The sequence below is a fragment of the Phocoena phocoena genome, chromosome 7, assembly GCF_963924675.1.
Source record: "Phocoena phocoena chromosome 7, mPhoPho1.1, whole genome shotgun sequence".
NCBI lineage: Eukaryota > Metazoa > Chordata > Mammalia > Artiodactyla > Phocoenidae > Phocoena > Phocoena phocoena.
The window spans coordinates 20,388,213-20,413,494 of NC_089225.1; the positions used below are offsets into that span (position 1 = coordinate 20,388,213).

General features: G+C 46.1%; 1 protein-coding gene and 1 non-coding gene across 2 annotated transcripts in view; one reads left to right on the forward strand and one right to left on the reverse strand.

The window, feature by feature from the left end:
* Nucleotides 1-25,282, reverse strand: part of TMEM163 (transmembrane protein 163) — a 253,624-nt gene that overhangs the window by 31,617 nt on the left and 196,725 nt on the right. The window contains exon 5 of the mRNA XM_065881059.1: nucleotides 11,345-11,441. Coding sequence (XP_065737131.1) covers nucleotides 11,345-11,441 — 97 coding nt within the window. The remainder of the gene's footprint in view (nucleotides 1-11,344; nucleotides 11,442-25,282) is intronic.
* Nucleotides 12,225-12,331, forward strand: LOC136126196 (U6 spliceosomal RNA). The gene has a single exon (XR_010656085.1). It is a non-coding gene; the product is annotated as a U6 spliceosomal RNA (small nuclear RNA).

Sequence of the window (25,282 nt, forward strand, 5' to 3'; positions counted from 1 at the left end):
TTCCCTCTCTCCCTGCCTTCCCTTCTCTTCTCCAGTTTTGGTACCATAACCCAGCAGCCCCCTAAGACAGGTTTCTGGTAGCAGGTGTCATGCTGGAATCTTCAAGGCCACAGGGAAGATATCAGGGGTGGGCAGAGGAGTTCACTCCCATTGAGTTGAGTGTGGGAAATGCTAGATGTGGAGTTTAATTCAGAATCTTCAGTGAGAATAAGTCTCTGGGCTATATTTTCTCAACTGGGAAACGGAACCAGTTGTATTAGCTTTTCCTAAAAGCTGACTTTTGGGTCTCAGACCCTGGGGTACTTCAGGAGACAATCCATGGAAAAAGAAGGAGCCCTCCTGACCAGTCAAAGACCTGGTTCCATTTGCCATGGGTGTCTCTGACAGTGGATCTTATACAGTTACTTTATTTTTCTATCTGAGGTTTTGTTTCCTTGTTATAAAATGGCAGTGGGTCTGATGTCTCTGCCTACTTCGGAAATACTGCGAAGGCCTAATGAGCCTCAAGCTAAAAAGCCCTTTTTTGAAGCAGAAAACGCAAAGAGGCATAATAGAAATAGAGCAGCATGGCAGACCGATCACGGACATATCATATTCTGATTAAAATCCTAGGCTTACACAGCAAGGAAAAGAGAACCAATCAGAGCCCCTTCAGAGCAATTTCCCAGGTAACACCTGAACTGACAAACAAATCATACTGTATGCAAGGAACTGAAAGGAAAGACTACCCACACTTTCCGGTTTAAAACGGTTAATACTCTCAAGAGGCAGAGCCACCAGCAGGCACTTCAGGGGAGTTTCTGGCAACTGCATGAGATCAGTCATATTTGAGCAGAAGCTCCTCTTACCATGTCCCTCTGATGACAGCTGTCATACTTAGCCTACTCTTTACACTTTCCCCTCTCATCATACACTTTTTCTTCATGTTATTGACTACAGTCTAACTTTTAGCAGTGCTGTCCACATCCCAGGTACTCAACGTGTGGGTTACACTGAGCAAACTAAACCCTCGCTTCACAGCATCTTAAAATATTTATCCTATTATAATAGATCTGAGCAGGATTTCTATCTGGTGTAGCTATGTGAGGTCATTTGTGGCCAAGCATAGCATCTGGATGTATTGATACTTGAACCGTACATATTTAAAATAGACAGCTTAATCAGCATTAACATTTTTTTTTTTTTAACTATTTATTTCTTTAGGCTCCTCCAGGTCTTAGTTGCAGCACGTTGGATCCTTTCTTAGTCGCGGCATGCAGACTCTTAGTTGTGGCATGCATGCAGGATCTAGTTCCCCAACCGGGGATTGAACCTGGGCCCACTGCATTGGGATCATGGAGCCTTACCTACTGGACCACCAGGGAAGTCTCAGTGTTGACTTTTTTTTATGCCTATGAAATCACCACCAAAAGCAAGAGGATATTTCCATCACCCTCACTAGTTTCCTTGTGACTCTTTAATAATCCCTCCCCCGCCTCTAACACCACATCCTCTGGCAACCACTGTCTGCCTTCTGTCACTAGAGATTAGATTGCACCTAAAATTTTATGTAAGTGGAATGATACAGGCATACCTCCTTTTACTGTGCTTCGCAGATATTGTATTTTCTATAAATTGAAGGTTTGTGGCAACCCTGCATCGAGCAGGTCGTTCAGTGCCATTTTCCAACAGCATTTGCTCACTCTGTGTCTCCCTGTCACATTTTGGTAATTCTCACTCTATTTCAAACTTTTTCGTTATAATTACATTTGCTGTGGTGATCTGTGACCAGTGATCTTTGATGTTACCCACAATTCGATGAAGACTCAAGATGATGGTTAGCATTTTCAGCAGTAAAGTATTTTTATAAATTAAGGCATATACATTGCTTTTATAGATACAATGTTACTGCACATTTAGTAGACTACAGTATAGTATAAATGTAACTTTTCTATGTATTAGGAAACCTACAAATTTACATGACTCGCTTTATTGAGATATTCGCTATATTGTGATGGTCGGGAGCCAAATCCACAACATCTCCAAGATATACCCACATATTATATATTTCCTTTTTTTTTTTAAAGCTATGTGCTTGCACATAGCTTTTTTTGTTTTTTTAATTAATTAATTTATTTTTGGCTGTGTTGGGTCTTCGTTGCTGCGCGCGGGCTTTCTGTAGTTGTGGAGAACGGGGGCTACTCTTCTCTGCGGTGCACAGGCTTCTCTTTGCAGTGGCTTCTCTTGTTGTGGAACACTAGCTCTAGGCGTGCAGGCTCAGTAGTTGTGGCTCGTGGGCTCTAGAGCTCAGGCTCAGTGGTTGTGGCACACGGGCTTAGCTGCTCCACAGCATGTGGGATCCAACCAGACCAGGGCTTGAACTGGCATCCCCTGCACTGGCAGGCGGATTTTTAACCACTGCGCCACCAGGGAAGTCCCTAGCATATGTTTCATTTTGCTTTGTGTCTGGAACCCACCTTCATTATTCTGAGTTTCATCCATGTTGTTGCATGAGTCAGTGATGCTTTTTTTATGGCCGAGTAGTATTCCATTGTATGGATATACCACAATTTCACCTATTCATAGACATTTGGATTCTGTCCAGTTTTTGATATTATAAATAAAAATGCAATAAACATTTGTGTAAGGGTCTTGGTACATATGTATATGTTCATTTCTCTTGGGTAAATACCTGGTCGTGGAATGGCTAGGTCATATGGTAGACAGATGTTTAACTTCTTAACGAACCTCTGAACTCTTTTCTAAAGTAGATGAACCATTTTACTCTCTCATCATCAATGTATGTGAGCCCTAGACGTTCCATGTACTTTTGTTTTTTCAATTTTAGACATTCAAATGGGTATGCAGTGATATCTTATGGTGGTTTTAATTTGTAATTCCTTGGTGACTAGCAATGTTGAGCATTTCTTTGCATGCTTATTGGCTATTCATTTATCTCTTCTTTTGGGAATTGTCTGGTAAATCTTATGCCTGTTCTCTTATTGGATCGTTTGTCTTCTTATTAAATTGTTCTTTATACATTCTGGAGGCAAGTCTTTTGTCTGATCTGTGTGTGTTGTCTGTGCAGTCTTGTCATTTTCTTATTGGAGTCTTGGAAGAGCAAAGGTTTTTCACTTCAATGAAGTCCAATTTTCTTTTTTTTTTTTTGTTATGGTTCAAGCTTTTAGTGCCATATCTAAGACACTTCACCTATCCCAACATTGCAAAGATTTTCTCTTTTGCTTTCCTTTAGAAGTTTTAGGGGTTTAGATTTTACATTGAGATTTATGATCCATTTTGAAGTACTTTTTATATAAAGGTGAATATCCATTTTTGTCCATAAAGCTTTCCAGTTGCTCCAGCACCATTTGTGGAAAAGAGACTTTTCTTTCCTCCATTGAACCGCCCTGGCGCCTTCGTTGAAAGCCAGTTGACCAGATACGTATGCATCTATTTCTGGGCTCTATTCTCCTTGAGCTCACTTGAGCCAATAATAACCCACTTTGATCCGTGCTCAGTTCTCTTCTGTTTAGAAGCCGGTAGGCCTGTGGCATTAGATTAATGAAGAGGTCAGTCTTGCTGCAGTGATGGAATTATTCTGTCTAAAGTAACAAGAGTGGGACACCACTGATGGTCTAACAGCAGGAATTTCTGCCTTTCTTTGCGCAGTGCTGGGGAGGTGTTGGCAGGGTGGATGGATGGTGAGCACCTTGACTGTGTGCAACTGTTTGTTTTTAAAGTATTTGTCAATGCGACTCCCAAATCAAATTTAAAGTTATGCTTGAGAGCATGTCATGTGGGAAGATGAATCTATCGCTGATGGCGGATCCAGGAATTAGAGGTTACTGCACAAGAAGGTGTCCACAGCATTACCCAACCTGAGCTGAAAATAGGATCCTTGAAGGCATTTCCTGGACGGTTCAATACAGCCTAAGCTTCCAGAACTAAAGGCATCAGAAGGTCCACCAACTTCCTTAGAAATCTCTTCTCTGGTTCAACAACAATAGTATTAGCCAGCATTCATTCAACAGTTATGTGCTAAGCATGTCACCCGCATCTTTTTATTGTTTCCTAACAATCTTACAGAGATGACCGCTATTATTATTTCCATTTTACAAACAAGGAGACTGAGGCAGAGAAGGCTGAGTCACATGCTCTAGCTTCCTCTAGTTAGGAAGGGGTAGGAGTTGGGCACTGTCTCCCTGACTTCAGCTGCAACGTCTTTAACCACACGGTGATACTGCCTCAGAGCACTCAGTACAACAGCCTTGAGAAACTCGCTCCCGTGGATGGGGCACTGGCCTCAGAATATCTGAGGCCGACAAGCTGCCTGGCTGGGTAGCATCTCGGTGAAACTGCTCCCCCAGCCCCAAACCTTCACTGCTGCCCCACCATCCTCCCCCAGGTCCTCCTGTTAACCAGCTCCTACCTCCAAAGGGATGCCATACAGAATGGACCTGAAAGACCACCGGGGCAGGCTGAGGGGTGACAAGAGGAACGGGAAGGAAGGGATAAGCATCTTTGAGAGCAGCAGAGACTGAAGGGGGGGCAAGGAAGGACTTGAAGGGAAATGCCAGAGGAGGAGGTGGCAGGCAGGGAGTGACGGAAGGTACCAGAAAGAGAAGGAATGAGGGTAGAGGCGAGATTTCCAAGGAGGTGGGCAAGGAGGGGGCTCAGAGAGTTAACTGTGGGAAGGAGAGGCCCTGAGTGAGAGGGAAGGATGAAAGGGAGGGGGCAAATGGTCCCCTGTACTGAGAACAGGGGTGTGGGGATGGGGCAGGCTGGGCCATCTCCATCTTCTCCACAAGGTAAAGATGCACCAAGGGCCAGATGAGAAGCAGCTAAAGAACATAAGTAACTCCTACCCACCCACAACAGAGACTGAACGCTCAACACTTCGCAAACACAAAAGCCTACAAATCCAAGAATCATGGTCACTTCCGTAGGAAGATCGAGGGAAAGTTCTCGGCTGTGGACTTGTGAGTATCACCCTAAAATATCCGTTACAAGAGTTTTCTCTCTAGCTTTGCTCCTAAGAGTGGGATCTCATCGGAGGCTCTTGCTGGAACACCACTGACCTCCCCCAGCTCTGCAGAGTCAGCCCACCCTGGAGCGCAGGAGGCTCGCAGCAACATGGCGTGAAGACACGCACCCATGAAAGCAGGCAGCCACCCCGCCAGAAGCCACCTTCACGTCCCACGAGGACTGGAAATGAAACAGAGCTTATGACTGGCGGCCTGCAAGAAAATGAGCAACTGTGAGGGGCTCCCTTTTATTGGTGCAAGCCCCTTGGTTCTGGTGGGTGGGATGGAATCTCAGGGAAGAACTTAGCAGGGAGAGAGACAAGGGGAAGTCTGAAGGCAACCTCGCTCCTCAAGGAAGAAGAATAAAAACGATGCTGAGCCATCACTCCTGACCCACAACACAGAGTTATTTTTCCTTCTTCCTTTTGCCCCCTTCTCCCTTACGTTTTTCTCTCTCTATTCCTCCCTCTTACCCAGACATGCTGGTGTCAGCAGAGGACAAAGGGCACGAGAAACAGAAAACAGGCTCACATGGACCCCATGGCTCCTGTAGCTCCTCTGCCCTCGAGAGCCCCCTCCTCCCCGGGTCCCACCCCCACCCCCTGCCCCATGCCCACTTGTCCTTCGGATGTCACGTGGAGGGAGCGCTCCTCCAGGAAGGCCCCAACACGCCTCCCCCATGCCAGGCTTGATAAGGAAGTCTTCTGTGTTCTCATGCGATTGTCTCTACCATGACCCTCATCACCCGAACCAAATGTATCGGTTTCTGGGTCTCTCCCCAGCTGTGACATCCCTGGGAGCAAAAGCCAGCTCCTATGAGAAGTCAAGGACTTTGCAGAGAAATGGAAAACCTTAGGCATTAGTGCTAGTTGACTTTGAATCCCCGGTGCCTAGACAGGGGGTCCTGGGATCAGGAGGCATTCACATGGTCGCAACTGTTATTATTATCAGCACGGGACCATATGTTATTCATTGCCAATCGGGAACCACGCATGATTTTTATTTTAATTGTTATCACTATTAGTGCACCTGACTTAAGGAGGTTAGACCCAGACACTGGGCCAGAGCTCAAGGTAAACAAGTCAGTCTACCAACAGAGGAGCTAATGAGGGGGTCTAACACAACAGGACACAGAGAGAAAGCGCGTGGGAAAGGATGGGACCTCTCGGGCAACGGGATCAGAAACAATACTTTCTTCTTTTGTAAAGTACACGACGGTTGATAGAGCCTTTGCACATTCATCACATCATTTAATTCTCACGACTTTTGTTGTGCGCTAGGGGGCATGGCGCCCATTTACAAAGAGGAAACACAATCTGCTGGAAGCCACACAGCCAATGAGCGGTGAGTTAGGCTTGGAGGACAAGCCTTCCGACAGCACGCCGTTTCCCCGAAATGCAGTGGCCCAGAGTTGGCTACTGCAACCTGAAGCCAGAGAGAGAACAGCACCAGTTCCATCCAGCCGGAGGGAAGGGGGACCAGGGGGCAGGAAAGAGGGATGGAGGGGCCCGTCTGAAATGAACTCAGGCCACAAGTTGGAACTCTGATGAGCAGTTCAGAAACATTAAACATCAGACGGTTAAGAAAAGCAGCCGCCATAGTAGCACTGTCTTCTCATGACAATTATCTTAAATAAACGGCTCACCTGATCCATACCATAAACCTCTGATGGAAGTACCGTCCCCATTGTGCGAATTAGGAAGCCCAGGGCAGGGAGATGGAGCGACTTGTCTGCAGCGGTCACGTGGGTAGGCGGGGCGTCACACCTCCGACAGCTCAGCCCCCCCCCCCCCACGCCCGCATCCCTCCCACAAGCTAAGCAACCTCCCTAAAGCACCTTCTTCGTCGTGATGCCGTGTAACCCCTGAGTCCCCTCGATTCACACTTGGCCTACTTCTCCACTGCTTCTTGGTTCACCTGCCTGCAGGTTTTTCAACAGACAAAGCAAGGGGAGCACACCCTGGTCAGCGGCACAGCGGGCAGGGGGCCCGCATGGTGAGGGCAGCAGTGGAAGCCAGAAAAGCCAGGGATGGGACCAGCTGGGGGTCTGGGCGGACAGAAAAGGAAAAACAAAACAAAAAACAAATTAAAGGGCTTCGCCGGTGGCGCAGTGGTCGAGAGTCCGCCTGCCGATGCAGGGGACACGGGTTCGTGTCCTGGTCCGGGAAGATCCCACATGCCGCGGAGCGGCTGGGCCCGTGAGCCATGGCCGCTGAGCCTGCGCGTCCGGAGCCTGTGCTCCGCGACGGGAGGGGCCGCAACAGTGAGAGGCCCGCGTACCGCAAAAAAAAAAAAAAAATTAAAAAAGAAGAAGAAGAAGAAATAAGGCAGAAGACCTGGACCCGAAAAGCCAATGAACAGCAGGAGCGTGTAAGCTCACAGTTACCAGGAGCCAAGACAGCCCCAGATGGGGAGACAAGGGTTCAAATCCAGGTACTGCCACTAGCCAGCTGATGACCTCGGGAAGATCGCCTCAGCTTTCAGAGCCCCCATATGCCACCATTACAGAGAAGCATGCCACCTTTCCCCACCTACCAAAGCGGGCTGTGGCAGGTGTAAAAACAGCAAGACGATAATACTCCTTTCAAAGCAGCCCAAGACATAAGGCCAGACTATCACCACCACATCTTTGGCACCACCCATGCTCCCCAACTTCTAGAACCGTAGTTCATGCAGAGTTTCTGAGAAGGTTCTTTTGGAATCTGTTTCATCGATGATCCTACGTGACCCCGTGCAGGTCGCGAGGGTGCAGATTTAAGCCATTTGTTCATGAAGCACTCACAGCAGACGCTGCAGACTCTCGTCTGGGGGTCCCCTGAGAGCATAGCTGGCCAGACTCCTCCAGCATGAGGCCACTGAGGGGCAGGCGACATCACGGCTCAGAGCCAGCTGACTTCACAGGTGGGAAATTCCTACAGGCATAGCTTTCTTATTCAAAACTCACCCATTCTTACAATTACTCACACTCTGAGAATTGTGCAGGTGACATTAAAAAGAAAGCTGCCGAGGACACTTCCCTGGTGGCACGGTGGTTAAGAATCCGCCTGCCAATGCAGGGGACACGGGTTCGAGCCCTGGTCCGGGAAGATCCCACATGCCGCCGAGCAGCTAAGCCCGTGCGCCACAACTACTGAGCCCACATGCCACAACTACTGAAGCCCGTGCGCCTACAGCCCGTGCTCCGCAACAAGAGAAGCCACCGCAATGAGAAGTCCGCGCACCACAACGAGGAGTAGCCCTCACTCGCCACAACTAGAGAAAGCCTGTGCACAGTAGAAAAGACCCGATGCAGCCAAAAATAAAATATAATAAAACCTTTAAAAAATAAAGAAAAAGAAAGCCGCCGGGGAGAGGGGTGGGAGCAGGATGGACCTGGGGCAGGGAAAACACTGCTTCAGACAGACCCACAGTAACAGCTTGATGGAAATCATACATCAAAAGGCAATTCTGCAGATGAGGGCAAGAGTGAATCTGTAACTTACACCTGAAATCCAGAACATCAAGGCCATAAACACCAGTCTCCCTGGTTTCTACCGCCACAGGCCAGCAGCAGCAAAGAGGAAAAGGCTGTATTTGGCCTGCGGGAAACTGATTCCCAGCCAGGGTTCCCAAAATTTAATTAGTTGCGCACTTATTTCCCATTAAAGATAGGTTTCCATGGCAATTCCGCTAAGGGGCCGACCCTTCCTCTGCGCACACACTGTCTGGATGCCACAGACCCAGGCAGTTTCTCCTGTTTTTGGGACTGGCGTCTGTGAGCATCTGAGTTTGTGGCTGCGAATTCACAGGAGACACTGTGGATGGACGCTCATCTTGAATGACTGCAGGCCAGGGGGTTGGGCTCCCCAAACTTCTAGAGCAGAGAGTAGGAACTCAGGATTGAAATGCTGTCAGATAACACCTGGCAGCATCTACCTGGTGCCCGCGTGCCACTCAGCTGATCAGAAGCCCTCCCCGCTGGAAACAGGAGATCACATGCCTTTGTTACCTTTCGGTAACTCTGAAGGCTTAACAAACAAAACAAAACAAAACAACAAACCACCTTACATCTTTCCTTAGAGTTCTGATGAGATGACCATAAACAGGTGTGATTTTTAAATCCCACACCAGGACTGATAAAAGATGCAGTGGGTGTGAGCCCTCCCAGAATAGGGCCAGTCTTGGTACCATCATGGAGCTCTTCACCCTCTCCCATCCCAACCAATGTGGGCATCAGACATCAGACATCATACCTTGATGTGGAATTTAACTTGGTGAGCTTCTTCTCTTTAAGACTATATGCACTGTAAGATGTAATACTGTTCCCGGTTAAAAATGGTTCCGCTTTCAAGACAAGAACAAGGGGGGCCACGAACAAGGGTCCATGAGCACAGCTATCTATTCCATATTAAGTGAGCCGTGCTACACATTAATTTTTAATGTCTAAATAAATGAATGCATCAACTAGCCCAGGGCTGAAAATTCGCACCAATAAACATTTCTTAGAGTGGAGTCAGATTTCCATCCCTTATAAAATGCAAAGATGTTATCTGACTGACATCTTAATCCATCACGCTTAATACTTTTATGTCTACGTCCTACCTAAGCTTCAGATTCTGATGGAATGGAACACAGGATAGCCAATCTGATGGAGGAAAAGGATGGAAAAGTCCAGGATCCCAGGCAACCAGGAAGATCAAGGTGAGACAAGCACAATGTGAGAGGAAGCACACAGAGTATAAGCCATGGGATTATTTGTTTGAGCGAGCTCTGCTGAAAAAGACCAGATCCATAGGTGGGTACACTCCTACCCTGCTCTCCATCTTTCCTCCATGTCATGGAGATATTAGAGAACATGCTCCTTGCCAGCTGCGATGATAAATAACGGTTAACGTCCTCGGGAGTTACTAAAGGAATGGCTCTAATGTCTGTTTCAAGTTGGCGGGGGTGAGCACACAGTACAACTTAGAGCAGCCACCTTAACAGCTCTACTAAATGCAGTTAACGCCCCGCTTCATTTTCATCTTCCCTATACACACACACAAATGCAATACGTTACCCCCAAAAGATGAACATGTATTTTTCTAAAAGTGAAATTAAAGGTCTCATAATTTAGGCCTTTTATAAGATGGTGCACATAGCCAAGCTCAAACCAAATCACATCCTAAAAGAACAGCCCATAATTTTGTATTAAATCACTATGCAACTTACATACAGGTACACTTCATTTCACTGCTTTTTTTTTTTTTTTTACAAATTGAAAGTTTGTGGCAACCCGGTACTGAACAAGTCTATCGGCACCATTTTTCCAACAGCATTTCCTCACTTCCTGTCCCTGTGTCACACTTTGTTAATTCTCGCAATATTTCAAACGTTTTCATGATTGTTATACTTGCTATGGTGATCTATAATGAGTGATCTTTGTTACTATTGCAAAGAGGTTAAGACTTGCTGAAGGCTCAGGTGATAGTTCATGTTTTTTGCAACAAAGTTTTTTTTAATCAAGGTATGTACTTTTTTTTTTTAGACATAATGCTATTGAGTACTTAATAGACTACAGCATAGTAAACATAACTGCTACGGGCACCGGGAAACCAAAAATTTTGTGGGATTTGCTTTATTGCATTATTTGCTGTACTGTGGTGATCTGGCCCCGAACCCGCGATATCTCTCAGGTATGTCTGTACAGTGAAGCACTGCAACGGCAGCACCTTACTCTCCTGGTACATATATCAGCTGCCTTCTAACATGAAGATAGCCTGATGGGAGAGTGTAAAAATATTCCTTATCACAGCATTCAGAAGGGGCGGGGGGAAAATAAAGAATCAGAGTGCCAAAAAAAAAAAAAGAATCTGGGTGCCTCTCACCCAGAAAACAAGGCAGTCGAAGACACACTTTAATATGAAATTGTGTCCTCCAGTTTTTGCATCTGAATGTCAGTTGTTTCAGAAAGCCTAATGTGAACAGATTTATATACTGAATTGAGGTACAAAGGAAAAAAATAATTCTTATTATAACAGTGATTGAATGGACACAGAAAAACAGATGCGAACAACACAGAGCGGATCGCTCTGCTATATAAAAATCACTCCATTTCTCTTAACATAAAAGACTTTAAAAGTAGTCAAAAGATCTAAGAAGAGGGATACAGAACCCAGTACCAGCTCAACTACCTTTTTATCTTGCCCACTGCTTGTCTCCACCAAGTCATTCACATTCTACAGTGAGTTCTTCTGGACTCCTAAATATTGTATGTTTTCTCTCCACCTGCCCAACTTCCCCCAGTACATCTGGGGTGAGAGAGGTAACACAGGAGGCTGGTACCATCAGGAAAGACTCTTAAGACAAAAGAAGAACCTTACCACTTCCGGAAGCAGCTTAGTCGAGAGGTCATGGATGGCTTTGACCACTATGCATACGGATGACAGAAGGAATATCACCCCCAAGATGACACAGGCTCTGCAAAGAAACAGAACATTGGGACTCTTTACTGGGAGAATTCCACCCTGCTGATTTACACAATGACAGAGACAGTGACACAGCCTGAGGCACTGGGATCCACCGTAATTTGCCACACTCCCACCATGACCACCCCTAGTCTCAGAACTGATACAGAATCATCTCCAGAAGAATACAATTCAGAGATGGATCACCAAATCAATCCCGTGGGAAAGGGGCTCACCATGGTACATGACCTCACAGCAACCCATGAATGCTGGTGTGGGAGGGTCTTCGAGGCCATAAAATCCTTCCCCCTTGCCTGGCAACACAACCTTTCACTTCTCCAGCAGGAAGGTGCAGGGTTTAATAGCAAAGAGTGGAGGCTTTGGAGGGGGTGGGGGAGGGATGGATTAGGAGTGTGGGATTAGCAGATGCAAACTATTATAATACAGAATGGATAAACAACAAGGTCCTACTGTATAGCACACGGAACCATATTCAATATCCTGAGATAATCCATAATGGAAATAAGAAAAATTATATAACTGAATTACTTTGCTGCATGACAGATATTAACAACATTGAAAATCAACTATACTTCAGTAAAATAAATTTAAAAAAAAGAGAATGGAGGCTCTGGCACGAGACATCCCAAGCGCTACCATTTAACCTGTTGGTTGATCTCGGTCACACTACCAAACTTCTTTTAGCCTCATTTTCCTCACCTGTCAAATGGGAATACTATTTCCTACCTGAAGATGCAATGAGATAATTGCACAGAGCACAAAAAAGTTACCCACTGTGCTCGCTTCGGCAGCACATATACTAAAATTGGAATGATACAGAGAAGATTAGCATGGCCCCTGCGCAAGGATGACACACAAATTCGTGAACCGTTCCATATTTTTGAGGGAAGAGGTATGGGAACATATGTATATGTATAACTGATTCACTTTGTTATAAAGCAGAAAGTAACACACCACTGTAAAGCAATTATACTCCAATAAAGATGTTAAAAAAAAAAAAGTTACCCATTAATGCTAGCTTAAACAAAGTAACTGAAAAGCCCACCCTGGATGTCTCTTGATGATATGACAGGATAGACACCTTTGGATTTTCCCAAAGATAAAAAGAAGGAATAATTTGGTAATGACAAAAGAAGAGTATTCATGGCAGGATGGAGCAATTCTTTTAAAAGAAATGAGAGGAGAGAAGGAAGGATGAGATCAGCCAAGACACCCAGCACAGGGGGAGGAAGGAGTGAGTTAGGGATGAGGCCAAGGGAAAAGGCCGAGGACACTCAGACAAGGGTTGGGGGTGGGAGCTGGGAGGATGTCTACAGGCTCGGGATGCATCCGCTGTCTCTGGCAACCCAGACACGACAACTCACAGGAGAAAGACAGACAGAAAATGAAAGTACACCTGAGGAAATGATGACAGTAATACAAGGGTCAAAATACCAAACGAAAATGAAGAGAGGAAAGAGAAATACAAGAATGACTGCAGTCAACCCTAGCTGTCCCAACATGAGGTCACCATCATTTGGCAGCCTTCTCAGCCCTCTTCCCCAGCTATCAGATAAAATCATTTTTCATTACCCACCTTGGATTCCCTTCTCTGCACTAACAGAATTGCCCAAAGTGGCACCTACTTAGAATCCTAGCCAACCTATAGACAGACATGTTCCCCCAAACCTAAAAGTCAGAAATAAGTATGTAAACAGGCTGCTTGGAGTCCACTCAGTAGGCTTCTAATTAACACGTTAGTTGTAGGTTTTATTCTTTCAAAAACACAGACGGAAAGAGAGGATCGTTGAGGGCTGGGGTGAAACACAAAAGAACATAGAGATGTGGGAAAAGTAACAAACAGGCTGGGGCTCTTGGTACAGGCTTGAGCAAAAGGAAAACCTGGCCCTGTAAACCAAAAGGATAATCTGCCCTGGGTGCCATACACCCCCATGAGGAGCCAGGGGAAGAACATGCACTGAAGGGGGAAAAAGATAACGCAGGCCAAAAGCACACAGGGACGCAGCAGCAGGAGTGAAGAAGGCTAACGTAGGCAATGTGCCGGGCCTGGTCACCACAGTCCTGGGAGGGTGCTCAGGGCAGAGGGGCCACAGCTGAGAGGACAGTCATGCAGGATGAGGTGGCTTACTGGAGGGCCCTTTTTTTTTTTTTTTTTTTTACACTACACGGGCCTCTCACTGTTATGGCCTCTCCCGTTGCAGAGCACAGGATCCGGACGCGCAGGCTCAGCGGCCATGGCTCACGGGCCCAGCCGCTCCGCGGCATGTGGGATCTTCCCAGACCGGGGCACGAACCCATGTCCCCTGCATCGGCAGGCAGACTCTCAACCACTGCGCCACCAGGGAAGCCCTGGAGGGCCCTTTAAGTGACGAGATACTGGGGCAGGTCCAGGGATTCCTGGGCTTGTGGGAATCAAAGCTCCCAAAGCAAGTGGCCCGAGGCCCAGCTGGGCTGCAGGGAAGACGGCTACGGACTCCTGTGCCTGGCACGTGAAGCAACCATTTCTTCAATCCAACGGGACTGTGAGAGGTGCCACTTCAGGAAAAGAGCCTGAGAGTCAGGCCTCCGTTCCGAAAGCTCCTGAGTGACAAGCAGAGACGCTCACTGATTCATCCCTTCAGATAAATTCAACCCCCAACTTACCTTCTCAGCCCTGACGGCAACTTACACTCCCCTGGGGAATTTTCTGGAACAGTGGCCAACGATTGCTCCTTGGGTCAATTTCATCAGAATCTCTGGGGTGAACCCAGGCATCTGTATTTGTTTAAAAGGTCCCCAGAAACAGAACTAGACCCACAGACATAGGAAACAAACTTACGGTTACCAAAGGGGAAAGGGATGGGGAGGGATAAATTAGAAGTTTAGAATCAACATATACACACTATTATATGTAAAATAGGTAACCAGCAAGGACCTACTATATGGCACAGGGAACTATACTCAATATTTTGCAATAACCTATAAGGGAAAAGAATCTGAAAAAGAATATTATATATATGCATATGTGTGTGTGTGTGTGTGTGTGTGTGTGTATACATATATATATCTGAATCTCTTAGCTGTACACCTGAAACTAACACAACATTATAAATCAACTATATTTCAATTAAAAAAAAGTAAAAGCTCCCCAGGCAATTCCCTGAAGAATCTCTCACCCAGGGCTAGACCCAGGGGAGGCCATGTCTTTAGGGAGCTTCCACTGTGAGGTAAAAATCCATCACTCTCTGGACAGAAGGAAGCAGTCAGCCCAGGTGCTGAGGAAGGAAGGGTCTAATGGTCCCTGAGAGACTTGCAGTATATCTGTTACTTGATCAGCCCTTTCTCCCTGAGACATGAATAAGGCAGCCACCACTTGGGTGCTAGACCTTCTACAATGTATCACAACATCCCCAAGAAGCCTCCATCTCCATAATCCTCTTAGGGGGACAGGAACAAATGTCTGAGCTGCTTCCTGACAGGGAACAGTGATGCTGCAGGAGTCTATGTTTCTCCTGATCACTGCAGGCATACCTTGATGATGCACAAAATGTGGATTTGAATTTTGTTGGATTTTGTTAAGGAGACAGGAATGCAGTGGTCTCCTTACATAATATCTTGCTTATACATTTTTAATCAAAACTACCTACCAATCCCTTAAGGGCGAGAACTACGTTTTTATTTCTCAGTATCTAGAGCAGCAAGCAACAGCTGCCCCTTCATGCATCTGTAGAGTGGATGTAATCATTAACTGATTACGTAATCACTAGCTGACTTGTAAGTTTCCCCCCCTAGAGTTTAAAGGGGCATCAATCGCGTACCAGTGGGGTTGGGAAGAGCAAAGGGACTCCTAACACTTGAGCCAAAATGCCTATGGAATAGCCCACAATGTAAGACAACTCTGAAATGTAATGAAAAAATCCAAAGAAATGGATGATTTGGTTTATTCGCGTTCAATTTTACAGATCTGTCGTCATATTTTCTTCACAAATATACCTATGAATATGCTCAATACGTTTCAAAAACCTATCTTCATCTTCTTTTATTTTATTTTTTACTTTATTGTTTTGCGTTACGCGGGCCTCTCACTGTTGGGGCCTCTCCCGTTGCGGAGCACAGGCTCCGGATGCGCAGGCTCAGCGGCCATGGCTCACGGGCCCAGCCGCTCCGCGGCATGTGGGATCCTCCCGGACCGGGGCACGAACCCGTGTTCCGTTGCATCGGCAGGCGGACTCTCAACCACTGCGCCACCAGGGAAGCCCTTCATCTTCTTTTAAATGTGTTGCAAATTCAAAAGCCCACAGTCACCCTTCCATCAACACTGCTGGAAGCCGGTGTGTCAGAGCTCCCCCAGGGCTGAAAAGCAGCTGTTATGAGCAGAGGGTGTGATGCTATTTTTTAACGTGTTATTAATACTATATTGTGTTTACACAGCAGATTTCTCCTCAGGTGCTCAGAAGTTCTGCACATCAGCTCATAAATGCCCCGGTGGCCACTCACCAGACCTGGGTTTTTCTTCTGTTATTTTATGGATTGGGAGCTGGGGGATGGCGAGAGTTGTGCTCCGTAAACACAAGGAGTCGAAATGGGAAAGTCGAGGATTTGGGAGGCTTGTCCAAAGTCACCGCAGGAGTTTGAAGTCCACCCAGAAAGAAAAGCCAGGTCTCCTGACGCCCTCCCTGTGGTCAGCCACCCTAAGGCTGTGGCCATTCACGTGACATCCCCACCCCACCACTGCCCTGGGGCTGCAGTCGTCTCCAGGATGCAGGGAAGATTTGGGTCAGGAGCAAATACTGCAAATATGGCGGCTTCTGAATCGGCAAGTGTGGGTTCTTTCCTGGTTTGGGGGGAGATGGACGGGGGGCGGGGGTAGGGCGGGGGAGGGGAATTGTTCCATCAGCGCACCTTGGCCTTCACCTGGAGAGGCTAGTCTGGCACATATAGAGGGCAGTGTGCCCGCAGAGCCAGGTCACCGCAGTGAAGGCAGACTCCTCCCGCCAGGCCAAATCCCACAGCAGGAAGACACTGATTTAGAAAGAGGCAAGTGATGGCTTTTACAACCTGTTTCTTGGATTGTTTTTTTAATCCACGCCCTGGCTTATTTAAGAGATCTCCAATCCTTACCATATATTTGCCTTTCCTACTGTGATTTTCCCTTTCCTAGATACAAACGACTATATGTAAAATAGATAAACAGCAAGGATTTACTGTATAGCACAGGGAATTATGCCCAATATCTTATAATAACCTTTAATGGGATAAAATCTACCGAAAAAAACCCCAACCCAATTCACTATGCTGTACACCTGAAACTAACACAGTATTGTAATTCAACTATACTTCAGTTAAAAAAAAAACAACTTTGGGAGGAGGGATAAATTGGGAGATTGGGATTGACATATACACACTACTATATATAAAATAGAAAACTAAGGCTTCCCTGGTGGCGTAGTGGTTAAGAATCCACCTGCCAATGCAGGGGACACGGGTTCGAGCCCTGGTCCGGGAAGATCCCACATGCCTTGGAGCAACTAAGCCTGTGCACCACAACTACTGAGCCTGCGCTCTAGAGCCCGCGAGCCACAACTACTGAGCCCACGTGCTGCAACTATGGAAGCCCACGTGCCTAGAGCTCGTGCTCCCCAACAAAAGAAGCCACTGCAATGAGAAGCCCGTGCACCGCAACGAAGAGTAGCCCCGGCTCGCCACAACTAGAGAAAGCTTGAGTGTAGCAACAAACACCCAACACAGCCAAAAAAAAAAAAAAAGAAAGAAAGAAAGAAAAAAAGATAATAGATAACTAATAGGGACCTACTGTATAGCACAGGGAACTCTACTCAATACTCTGTAATGGCCTATATGGGAAAGAAATCTAAAAAAAGAGTGGATGTATGTATATGTATAACTCATTTACTTTGCTGTACACCTGAAACTAACACAACATTGTAAATCAACTACATTATACTCAAACAAAATTGAAAAAACATAAAATTTAATTTAAAAAAAAGAAAGAGGCAAATGAACTACAGCCCCCTTTCAACACAATCTCCCAACCAACCCAGACTGAAGCTGCACTTAAATTCCCACAGGACCAGTGGTTGTCAAAGTGTGGTACATGGACTAGCAATGTCCACATCACCTGGGAACTTGTTAGACAGGGAAATGTCAGAGGCCACCCCAGACACACTGAATCAGAAGCTCTGCAGATGGGACCCAGCAATCTGTTTTAATAAGTCCTTCTGATGCTCACTGAAGTGTGAGAACCATGGTAGTATTAGTCTTGCCAAAGACACATTTAATATTTAAAAGAAGACTAGTAGAATCCAAAGAAATGGTTAACACCACTAGCACATTTTTTTCTTCTCTGAAAGACTGCCAAGTTCCCCCAGTGTTCAGCATCGTGAAAACATGAATCACCTTGCAGTCAGCATTAATTTTTGCCTCTGAAGTTGTAAGGGCAAAACCTGTCGGCAGACACTCTCACATCCAAAGGAGAGAAGGTTGGAAGTTCGGTCCCTGGTCAACTGCAGGTTTAAAGGCCTGTGGTTCACATGAATAAAGCCTGGGTCTTATCATCCCCATTCTAAATTATTTTCCACAAAGAAGCTTCTTCTAAGCATCCCCTAATTTACAAAAGACCTAAAACACAATAGCTCTGGCACTTAACCAATTCAATCTACAGCTTAAAGTGTAATGTTTTATTTATTATCTGTCACCCTAGTCTCCAAAGCACATGTAATCTGGGTTGTCGTCCAGTCAAATGTGAAATAATGAAAAATGAAAGACAGTCAAGTGACGAGTATACGTAGTACTTAGGGGTGCACGATTTCCCATGCTGTTTCGTTCTAGCTAGTCCTCTTTCACTCCACGTAGTCTGCCATTTTAAATAAAGCCACGAACAGAACCAGCTAGGAGGCCGGATAAAGGCAAGGAGACAGGGTGCCAAGCACGCCATGAGCCATTTCTCCTTCTCTGTAACAGCCATGCCAAAAAGCCACCGTTTTATTCAAGACTCCCTGCTCCTTGACTAATGACCACCAGCAGCCTCCTGTCCCAACGCAGGACTTCCCTCCCCTCCCCTTCCCGTTCTTACTCATCTTACCTACTTGACCCTCCAGGCTCTAAGACTCCATCTCCTCTCCCTATCCACATCCCCATCTCTCTTCTCTCTAGATTTTAAAAAAATATTTATTTACTTATTTATTTAGTTTGTGCTGGGTCTTAGTTGCAGCATGCGAGATCTTTGTTGCAGCACGTGGGGTCTCTAGTTGCGGCATGCACGCGGGATCTAGTTCCCCGACCAGGGATCGAACCTGGACCCCCTGCAGTGGGACCGCGGAGGCTTACCCACTGGACCACCAGGGAAGTCTCTCTCTTCTCTCTTTAGCTTCAACCTCATCCACCTGCTGCTTTGTGAACAGGCTGTGGTGAGGGGGAAGATGGCTTGGACCAGGGACCGTCACTCAGGCCAGAGCTCTCCAGGCACGGGGTCAAACCCTGTCCATGGATAGACTGTCCATCTCCTCAACATGTAACCACTAAGAACCTCTCCTTACTCAACAAATGGCCCTTTGCTTTTACACCTAACAATACACAAGATGACTAATCCCATCCAAGTAAAATCTCATTTAGATAGAACTTTCTCCCTGGCTTCAACTTTAGCAACAAGAGGCAACATGGGGGATTTGTTAAAGGATTAGATGCTAGAGCGGTACAGTCCAGTACAATTTTCTGTGATGATGGAGGTGTTCCATCTTGTGCTGTCCAAGAGGGTAGCCACTAGCCATATGTGGCTACTGACCACTTCAAATGTGCCTCATACAACTGAAGAAATGAAGTTTTCATTTTAACTACTTTTAAAATAATTTAAATTTTAATTTTACTTAATTAAAATTTAAGTGACCACACGTGGTTAGTGACTATCACATTGGACAGTGGAGCTCTAACGGTTGGGTTGAAAATATAGACGTTCACCCAATACTTTAATTTAAATTTTTAAAATATATAAATTTAGATAGATAGATAGATAGGGAGAGAGACAAAGAGAGAGAGACCCAGAAGCTGCTCATCTCGAACAGGTAAGTTTATAAAGTGGGCCAGCAGGGACGGCTCTAGGAAACCTTGCAAAGGGGCATCATGCCTTCGGTATCTTTCTTCAATCAATGCATCATTTCCCTCCCTCCAGTAAACCCCCAGCTCCCAGGTTTACATGCCAAGTCTCACTCTTGTTCTCATCTAATGTCAACCAGTCCCAGCACATCTACTGCTCCACCAGGCTAACTGCATTCATTCACATTTCAAGGTCTACATGCCAAGGCTAAGGCAAACAAAATCTATTCCCAGCCTCCCGGGAGCACAAATCTGGGGTGCGAAACCTGAAAATCATTACTGGACAGTCACTAGTTGTGAATGTGAGAAGAGATAATGGACAAGGAACAAAAAGAAGAAAAGGGTCAAAGGGATGAAACAGAAGCAGGGGACCGAGTGGGAAGGAGGGATGGTTCTGTGGTGTGACAGTTAATCTGGGTCTGGAAGACTGGACAGGAGTCATCAAGCAGAGAAGCTGGAAGGCTGTGGAGGGCGCTCCAGGCAGAGGGAAGTCATTAGCAAAAATGTGAAGACGTTAACACTGGGTGGTCCTGCTTCCATTGCAATTCAAAGTGGAGATGCTCTTCCTGGAGCCTCTGGCTAGGGGAGCAGCAGTGCAAGGACCACACAAAGGGCCCTCTGTGTCCTGGAAGTCCCCTCGAGATGGAGGGCACAACACCCATGATATGTACAACGTTTCCTCTGCATCTACTGAGATGATCCTGTGGTTTTTATCTTTTCTTCTGTTTGTGGAGTGTATCCCGTTGATTGATTTGCATATGTTGAACCATCCTTGTGAACTTGGGATGAATCCCACCTGGTTGGGGTGTGTGATCTTTTTTATATTGTTGGATTCAGTTTGCTAATATTTTGTTGAGGATTTTTGCATCCATATTCATCAAAGATATTGGCCTGTAATTTTCTTTTTTTGCTGGTACCTTTGTCTGGTTTTGGTATCAGGATGATGGTGGCTTCACAGAATGTCTTTGGGAGTGTTCCCTCCTCTTCAGTTTTTTGGAAGAGTTTGAGAACGTGATATATACAACAGATCTTAGATGGTACAAGGACCAGCATATTGTATTTAATAGTTATTTATTTTAATGTACATTAGAAAAACTGATTTTCACCCCATGCCTACAAGGATATTATTGCCTAGTGGAAAAAAGTCAAATATGATTATATTTAAATAAATGTTAAGTAAGCAATAGCATAGGCGGTACGTACGATAGGGCAAAAATCATCAAGGCGGAACACACGTCTGAGGCTGAGAAAGCCTGCAGTGGCGATAGGAAGTTATTAAACTGTTTCAGGCAAGAGAGGCCCATGATGTGATCTCAGCTTTACAAAAACCCTCTGACTGGGCTTAGAGCTTGGCAGCGTTGAAGGGAAAGAAACTAGAGGCAAGGGAATCGGCAGGGAGACAATGCTAGTAGCCTAGAAAACAAGTGACGACCCCCTGCAAAGGGGCCCTGACAGTCAGACAGAGGGATCAATCGGGAAAGACCTTACGGAGGCAGAGTGGATGGAACATGGTAACTGACTAGACAGCAGAGAAGGATGCCAGGAAAACCCTGATTTTCCTCTCCTACAGGAAAGAGGTAGTGGCACATCCAAAAGCAGGAGGAATGAGACTGGAGTGGGGAGCTTAGTAGTGGGTGGTGAGTTTAGTCTAGGACTTGTGAAGCTTGAGAAGCAATGTCCAGACAGCCAGCTACACGGACCTTAGCTGAAGAGGCATCACCTGAGCCTGGCAGCCCAGGGCCATTTTCCTGGGCCCCTCTCGGTCTCACGATGCTGTTTCTGGGGTGTAGAGAGATGCAAGGAGACAAAGGAACAGGGCACGGCCATTCTAATGATTGCCAGACCCCACCCAGTCCCTCAACTTTCAATGTACGCTGCAAGGGGGGTGCATGCTGAGACCCACGAGCCCCAGGCTCCTTTGATCCACCAACAAATACCGAGTGACGCCTACTGTTTCCCGGTACAAGGATTCAGCAGCCAGCGAAAAAGCACGCGAATAACTACCTGTTCTCTTGGAGCTTACACGGGAGAGACCGACAATAAGCATGTGAACAAATAAGCACAGTCCACATAGAAACATAAAGCAGCACAACGGGAGTGTATGTTATATACAGTCGTCACACTTCTAACGAGGGGGCATTTAACCACAGACCTAACAGATGGGAGATGTGCTGTGCAGCTACCTGAGGACAAACACTCTAGACAGAGGGAACAGAGAGCAAAGGCGCCTAGGCAGGAGGTGAGACACAAAGACACGAGCACACCCATTCTGGAAAAGGACCAGGGTATGGCCTTGGGCAAAACAGGTCTTGGAAGCTAAAGAACAAAGGCCCTGGAGGCCAGAGTCCCAGAAACAAAAACCAGACTGGAAGGAATAAAAGATTAAGTTTATCTCTGTTATACTAAAGAGTGTACCTAGTTGCCACAAAACAAGAAGCTCAACTATAAATTTTCACCGCATCTGTTCTGGTGCATTCTTGCAGAAAATTCTCCTGCACTCCTTTCCCCTCACAGAAGGGCTCCCTATTCCCGATAGCCACCATGGAGACATCTGCTGCTGATCAAAGAAGTTGAACAATTTCTGGAAATTATCAGTGATCATGAGACAAACCCTCCGTTTTGTTATAAAAGCAACTTGTCCCTTCTACTCACGGAGCTGAGTTTTCTCCCTTGTGCACAAGCTCTTTTAATAAAAAAAAAAGCTTTGCTTGCCTAAGAGTCTTGAGGAAGAGAGATTTGTTTCTATGGTGTTGCTGTTTCGGGATCTGGAAAGGGCCCATGAACAGCGATGGGGCCCACAAGGCTGGAACACAGTGACCATGCAGGACCTTAACGGTCATGCTAAGGACTTGGTCATGCTAAGGACAGGAAACCAACAATGGATTAAGCAGAGAAATGACTCACATGTAAACAGGATCACTCCAGCTGCTCTGCTGAGAACAGACCAAAGAGGGAAGCTGGGTGGCCAGAGAGAAGGTAATGTTGCCAGAGCAGGTACCAGATCCTTGCTCAAAACCCATCAGCTCCCACCTTTAATAGGAGTTAACACAAATCTTTAAGAGATAAAAAAGGAAGCTAAAGGAAGAGAAAAACAAAGTGGAACCAGCTGGGGCTTCCCTGGTGGCACAGGGGTTGAGAGTCCACCTGCCGATGCAGGGGACACGGGTTCGTGCCCCGGTCCGGGAGGATCCCACATGCCGCGGAGCGGCTGGGCCCGTGAGCCATGGCCGCTGAGCCTGCACGTCCGGAGCCTGTGCTCCGCAACGGGAGAGGCCACAACAGTGAAGAGGCCCGCGTACCGCAAAAAAAAAAAGTGGAACCAGCTGGAACCAAGAGGTCAACTAATCCGACCTCCAACCCTCTCACTATATGCAGATTTTACTGCATTAGTACATTAAACGACACACCCATCTGCGGCCATGACCGGAAGTCTAGGACCGAAAGAGGGTAAAGAGAGGGTGGCACACCACTCCCTCAGAAAGCCCCGCCCCTTCCCCAATAGACTAATGCATATGCCTCCCCATCATTAGCCTCACTCCTCCTCCTTTTGTCTCTACTCTAAAATCAGATCCCTCTTACCACACTGATTCGTGAACTAAGCTCCCACTTCTCCATTCTCTAGCCACTGAATAAAGCCTGCGCTGCTTCAATCTCAGCTTTGCTTTCATTTTTGGCTGCACAAACCGGAACAGAAAAAGAATCTTCCTTGCAGCCCTGGTCGGGCTATGGCCCAAGCAGGGTCCACGGGGCTTAATTCGGTGACAGTAACAGCAAGGATCCTGGAAAGAGATGATGCTAGAATAGGGTGGGAGAAGTGGAGGTGGGGAGAGGGGGCTCGTTCCTACCAGTTCTTGCGAGATCCAAGGCAGATTTGCTGATAGTCACTGTTTTCAGCCTAGGGAAGTACAAAGTGAACTGATGGGTTTTAGGGAAATTTAAAAAGGACTTTCAGGGTAATACTTGTTTCTCAGGAGAATAAGAAATCTTACTACATAAGCAAACTGGTTACTCAGAGTGAACCATTTAAGTATATTTAAGTCAATTTTATACTTAAAATTATATTTAGTGTCAATTATCTGGGCACCAATTTCAATTTTTTCTTAAACAAAAAAACTTTTTTAATGTTTAAAAAACGTTTAACTGCTTGTGTATGCATAAAATATATGCAGGGAGATACCCAAAAAGAGTGATGACAGCCTCTACAGAAAACACATGGGGAATACCAGCTTGCTTTTCCCTATATACCCTAGCATGTATTTTATGTATTTTGTAAACAATGTGCATGCACCACCTATTAAAATAAATACTACATCAATCTGAGATTGAGGAAAATATTTAGTGAGGGTTGACCAGATGCCAAGAAACCTGTGATGCACTAGATAAAATGACAAATAAGACATAGTCCTTTTCCTCAAAGAGTAGAGAAAGGGGGCATTTAAATCACAGGAATATTCCTAGAGAAGCTGAGATTTAAGTTGACTTTGAAAGAACCAAAAGAAGTTAGCTGGGTAGAATTCTGAGTATGTTTCCAGGAGAGTATATCCAGAGGCCTATCGGAATCCATTCATTAGACACATTTTCCCTGCAAAGCTACTTCGTGCCAGCCACCATTCTAGGGAGCAGGCCATGCAGATATATGGGGCAAGAACCTTCCAGGCACAGGAGGAGCAAGGCTCTAAGCAGAAGTCTGCTTGACTTGATGGAAGAACACCAAGGCAGCCAGTGGGATGAAGATGAAGGAGGAAAATGGTAGCTGAAGGCAGAGGGTAAAGGTTACGTCAAGTCTTACAGCCTCTCTGAAGGCTGGCACCGTCCAGGATGGAGGGGAGGACCTGAGTGTTGAGTCATCTGAAAAAGCTCAATCAGAAAGGCAGAGATCTGATTTAAAAAAAGAAAGACAAGGAAAGAAAGAAAGAAAAAGAAAGGCAGAGAAGGAGAGCGGAGGTAGCAATCGCAATCTTAAAACACAAATCTGCCTGCAGAGGGAGGGGGTGAGTACAGGGAGAGAGGCGGGTGTAGACAGCTACGCACCAGACAAACAGCATTCAGGGTCACATGTCAGGGCATAAAGGACAATTGCCCCTCGCTACCTGCGGGGCATTGGTTCCAGGACCTCCGCAGATACCAAAACCCATGGACGCTCAAGTCCTTTACAGAAAATGGTGTAGTATAGTCGGCCCTCTGTAGCCGAGGATGCAAGAACCTGTGGACACAGAACCCGTGGATGCCGAGGGCCGACCGCAGAGGCCAAGATAGTTCACATTACCAGTCCCACCCTCAATATTCATCTGGAAACCAAACTCTTGTGCCAGTATAAGGGTGAGGGGCAGGACATCCCTGGCGGTCCAGTGGTTAGGACTCTGAGCTTCCACTGCAGGGAGCACGGGTTCGATCCCTGGTTGGGGAACTAAGATCCCATATGCCTCGCGGCAAGGCCAAAAAAAATAAGGGTGAGGGGCATCAAGAAAACCTTGTTATAATTTCACTAACTGTACATACTACCAAAAGGAGGAAGAAACCATTTTAAGAAGACCACCTGTGTTTGATATGTCCACATGTTCCTCCACACAATCAACTCAATGTCCTAAAAACGACTAATTTGTCAACTTATTAATTAAGGATGTGGACCCCTCTCGGAAGGAATCATACACGAGTTCTGAGAAATCCATCCAAATGCCCCAATTATTGGCAACAACAGTGAAAGCTCTAGTTGAACCTTCTTTCTTTTTTTTTTTCTCTTTTTCTTGT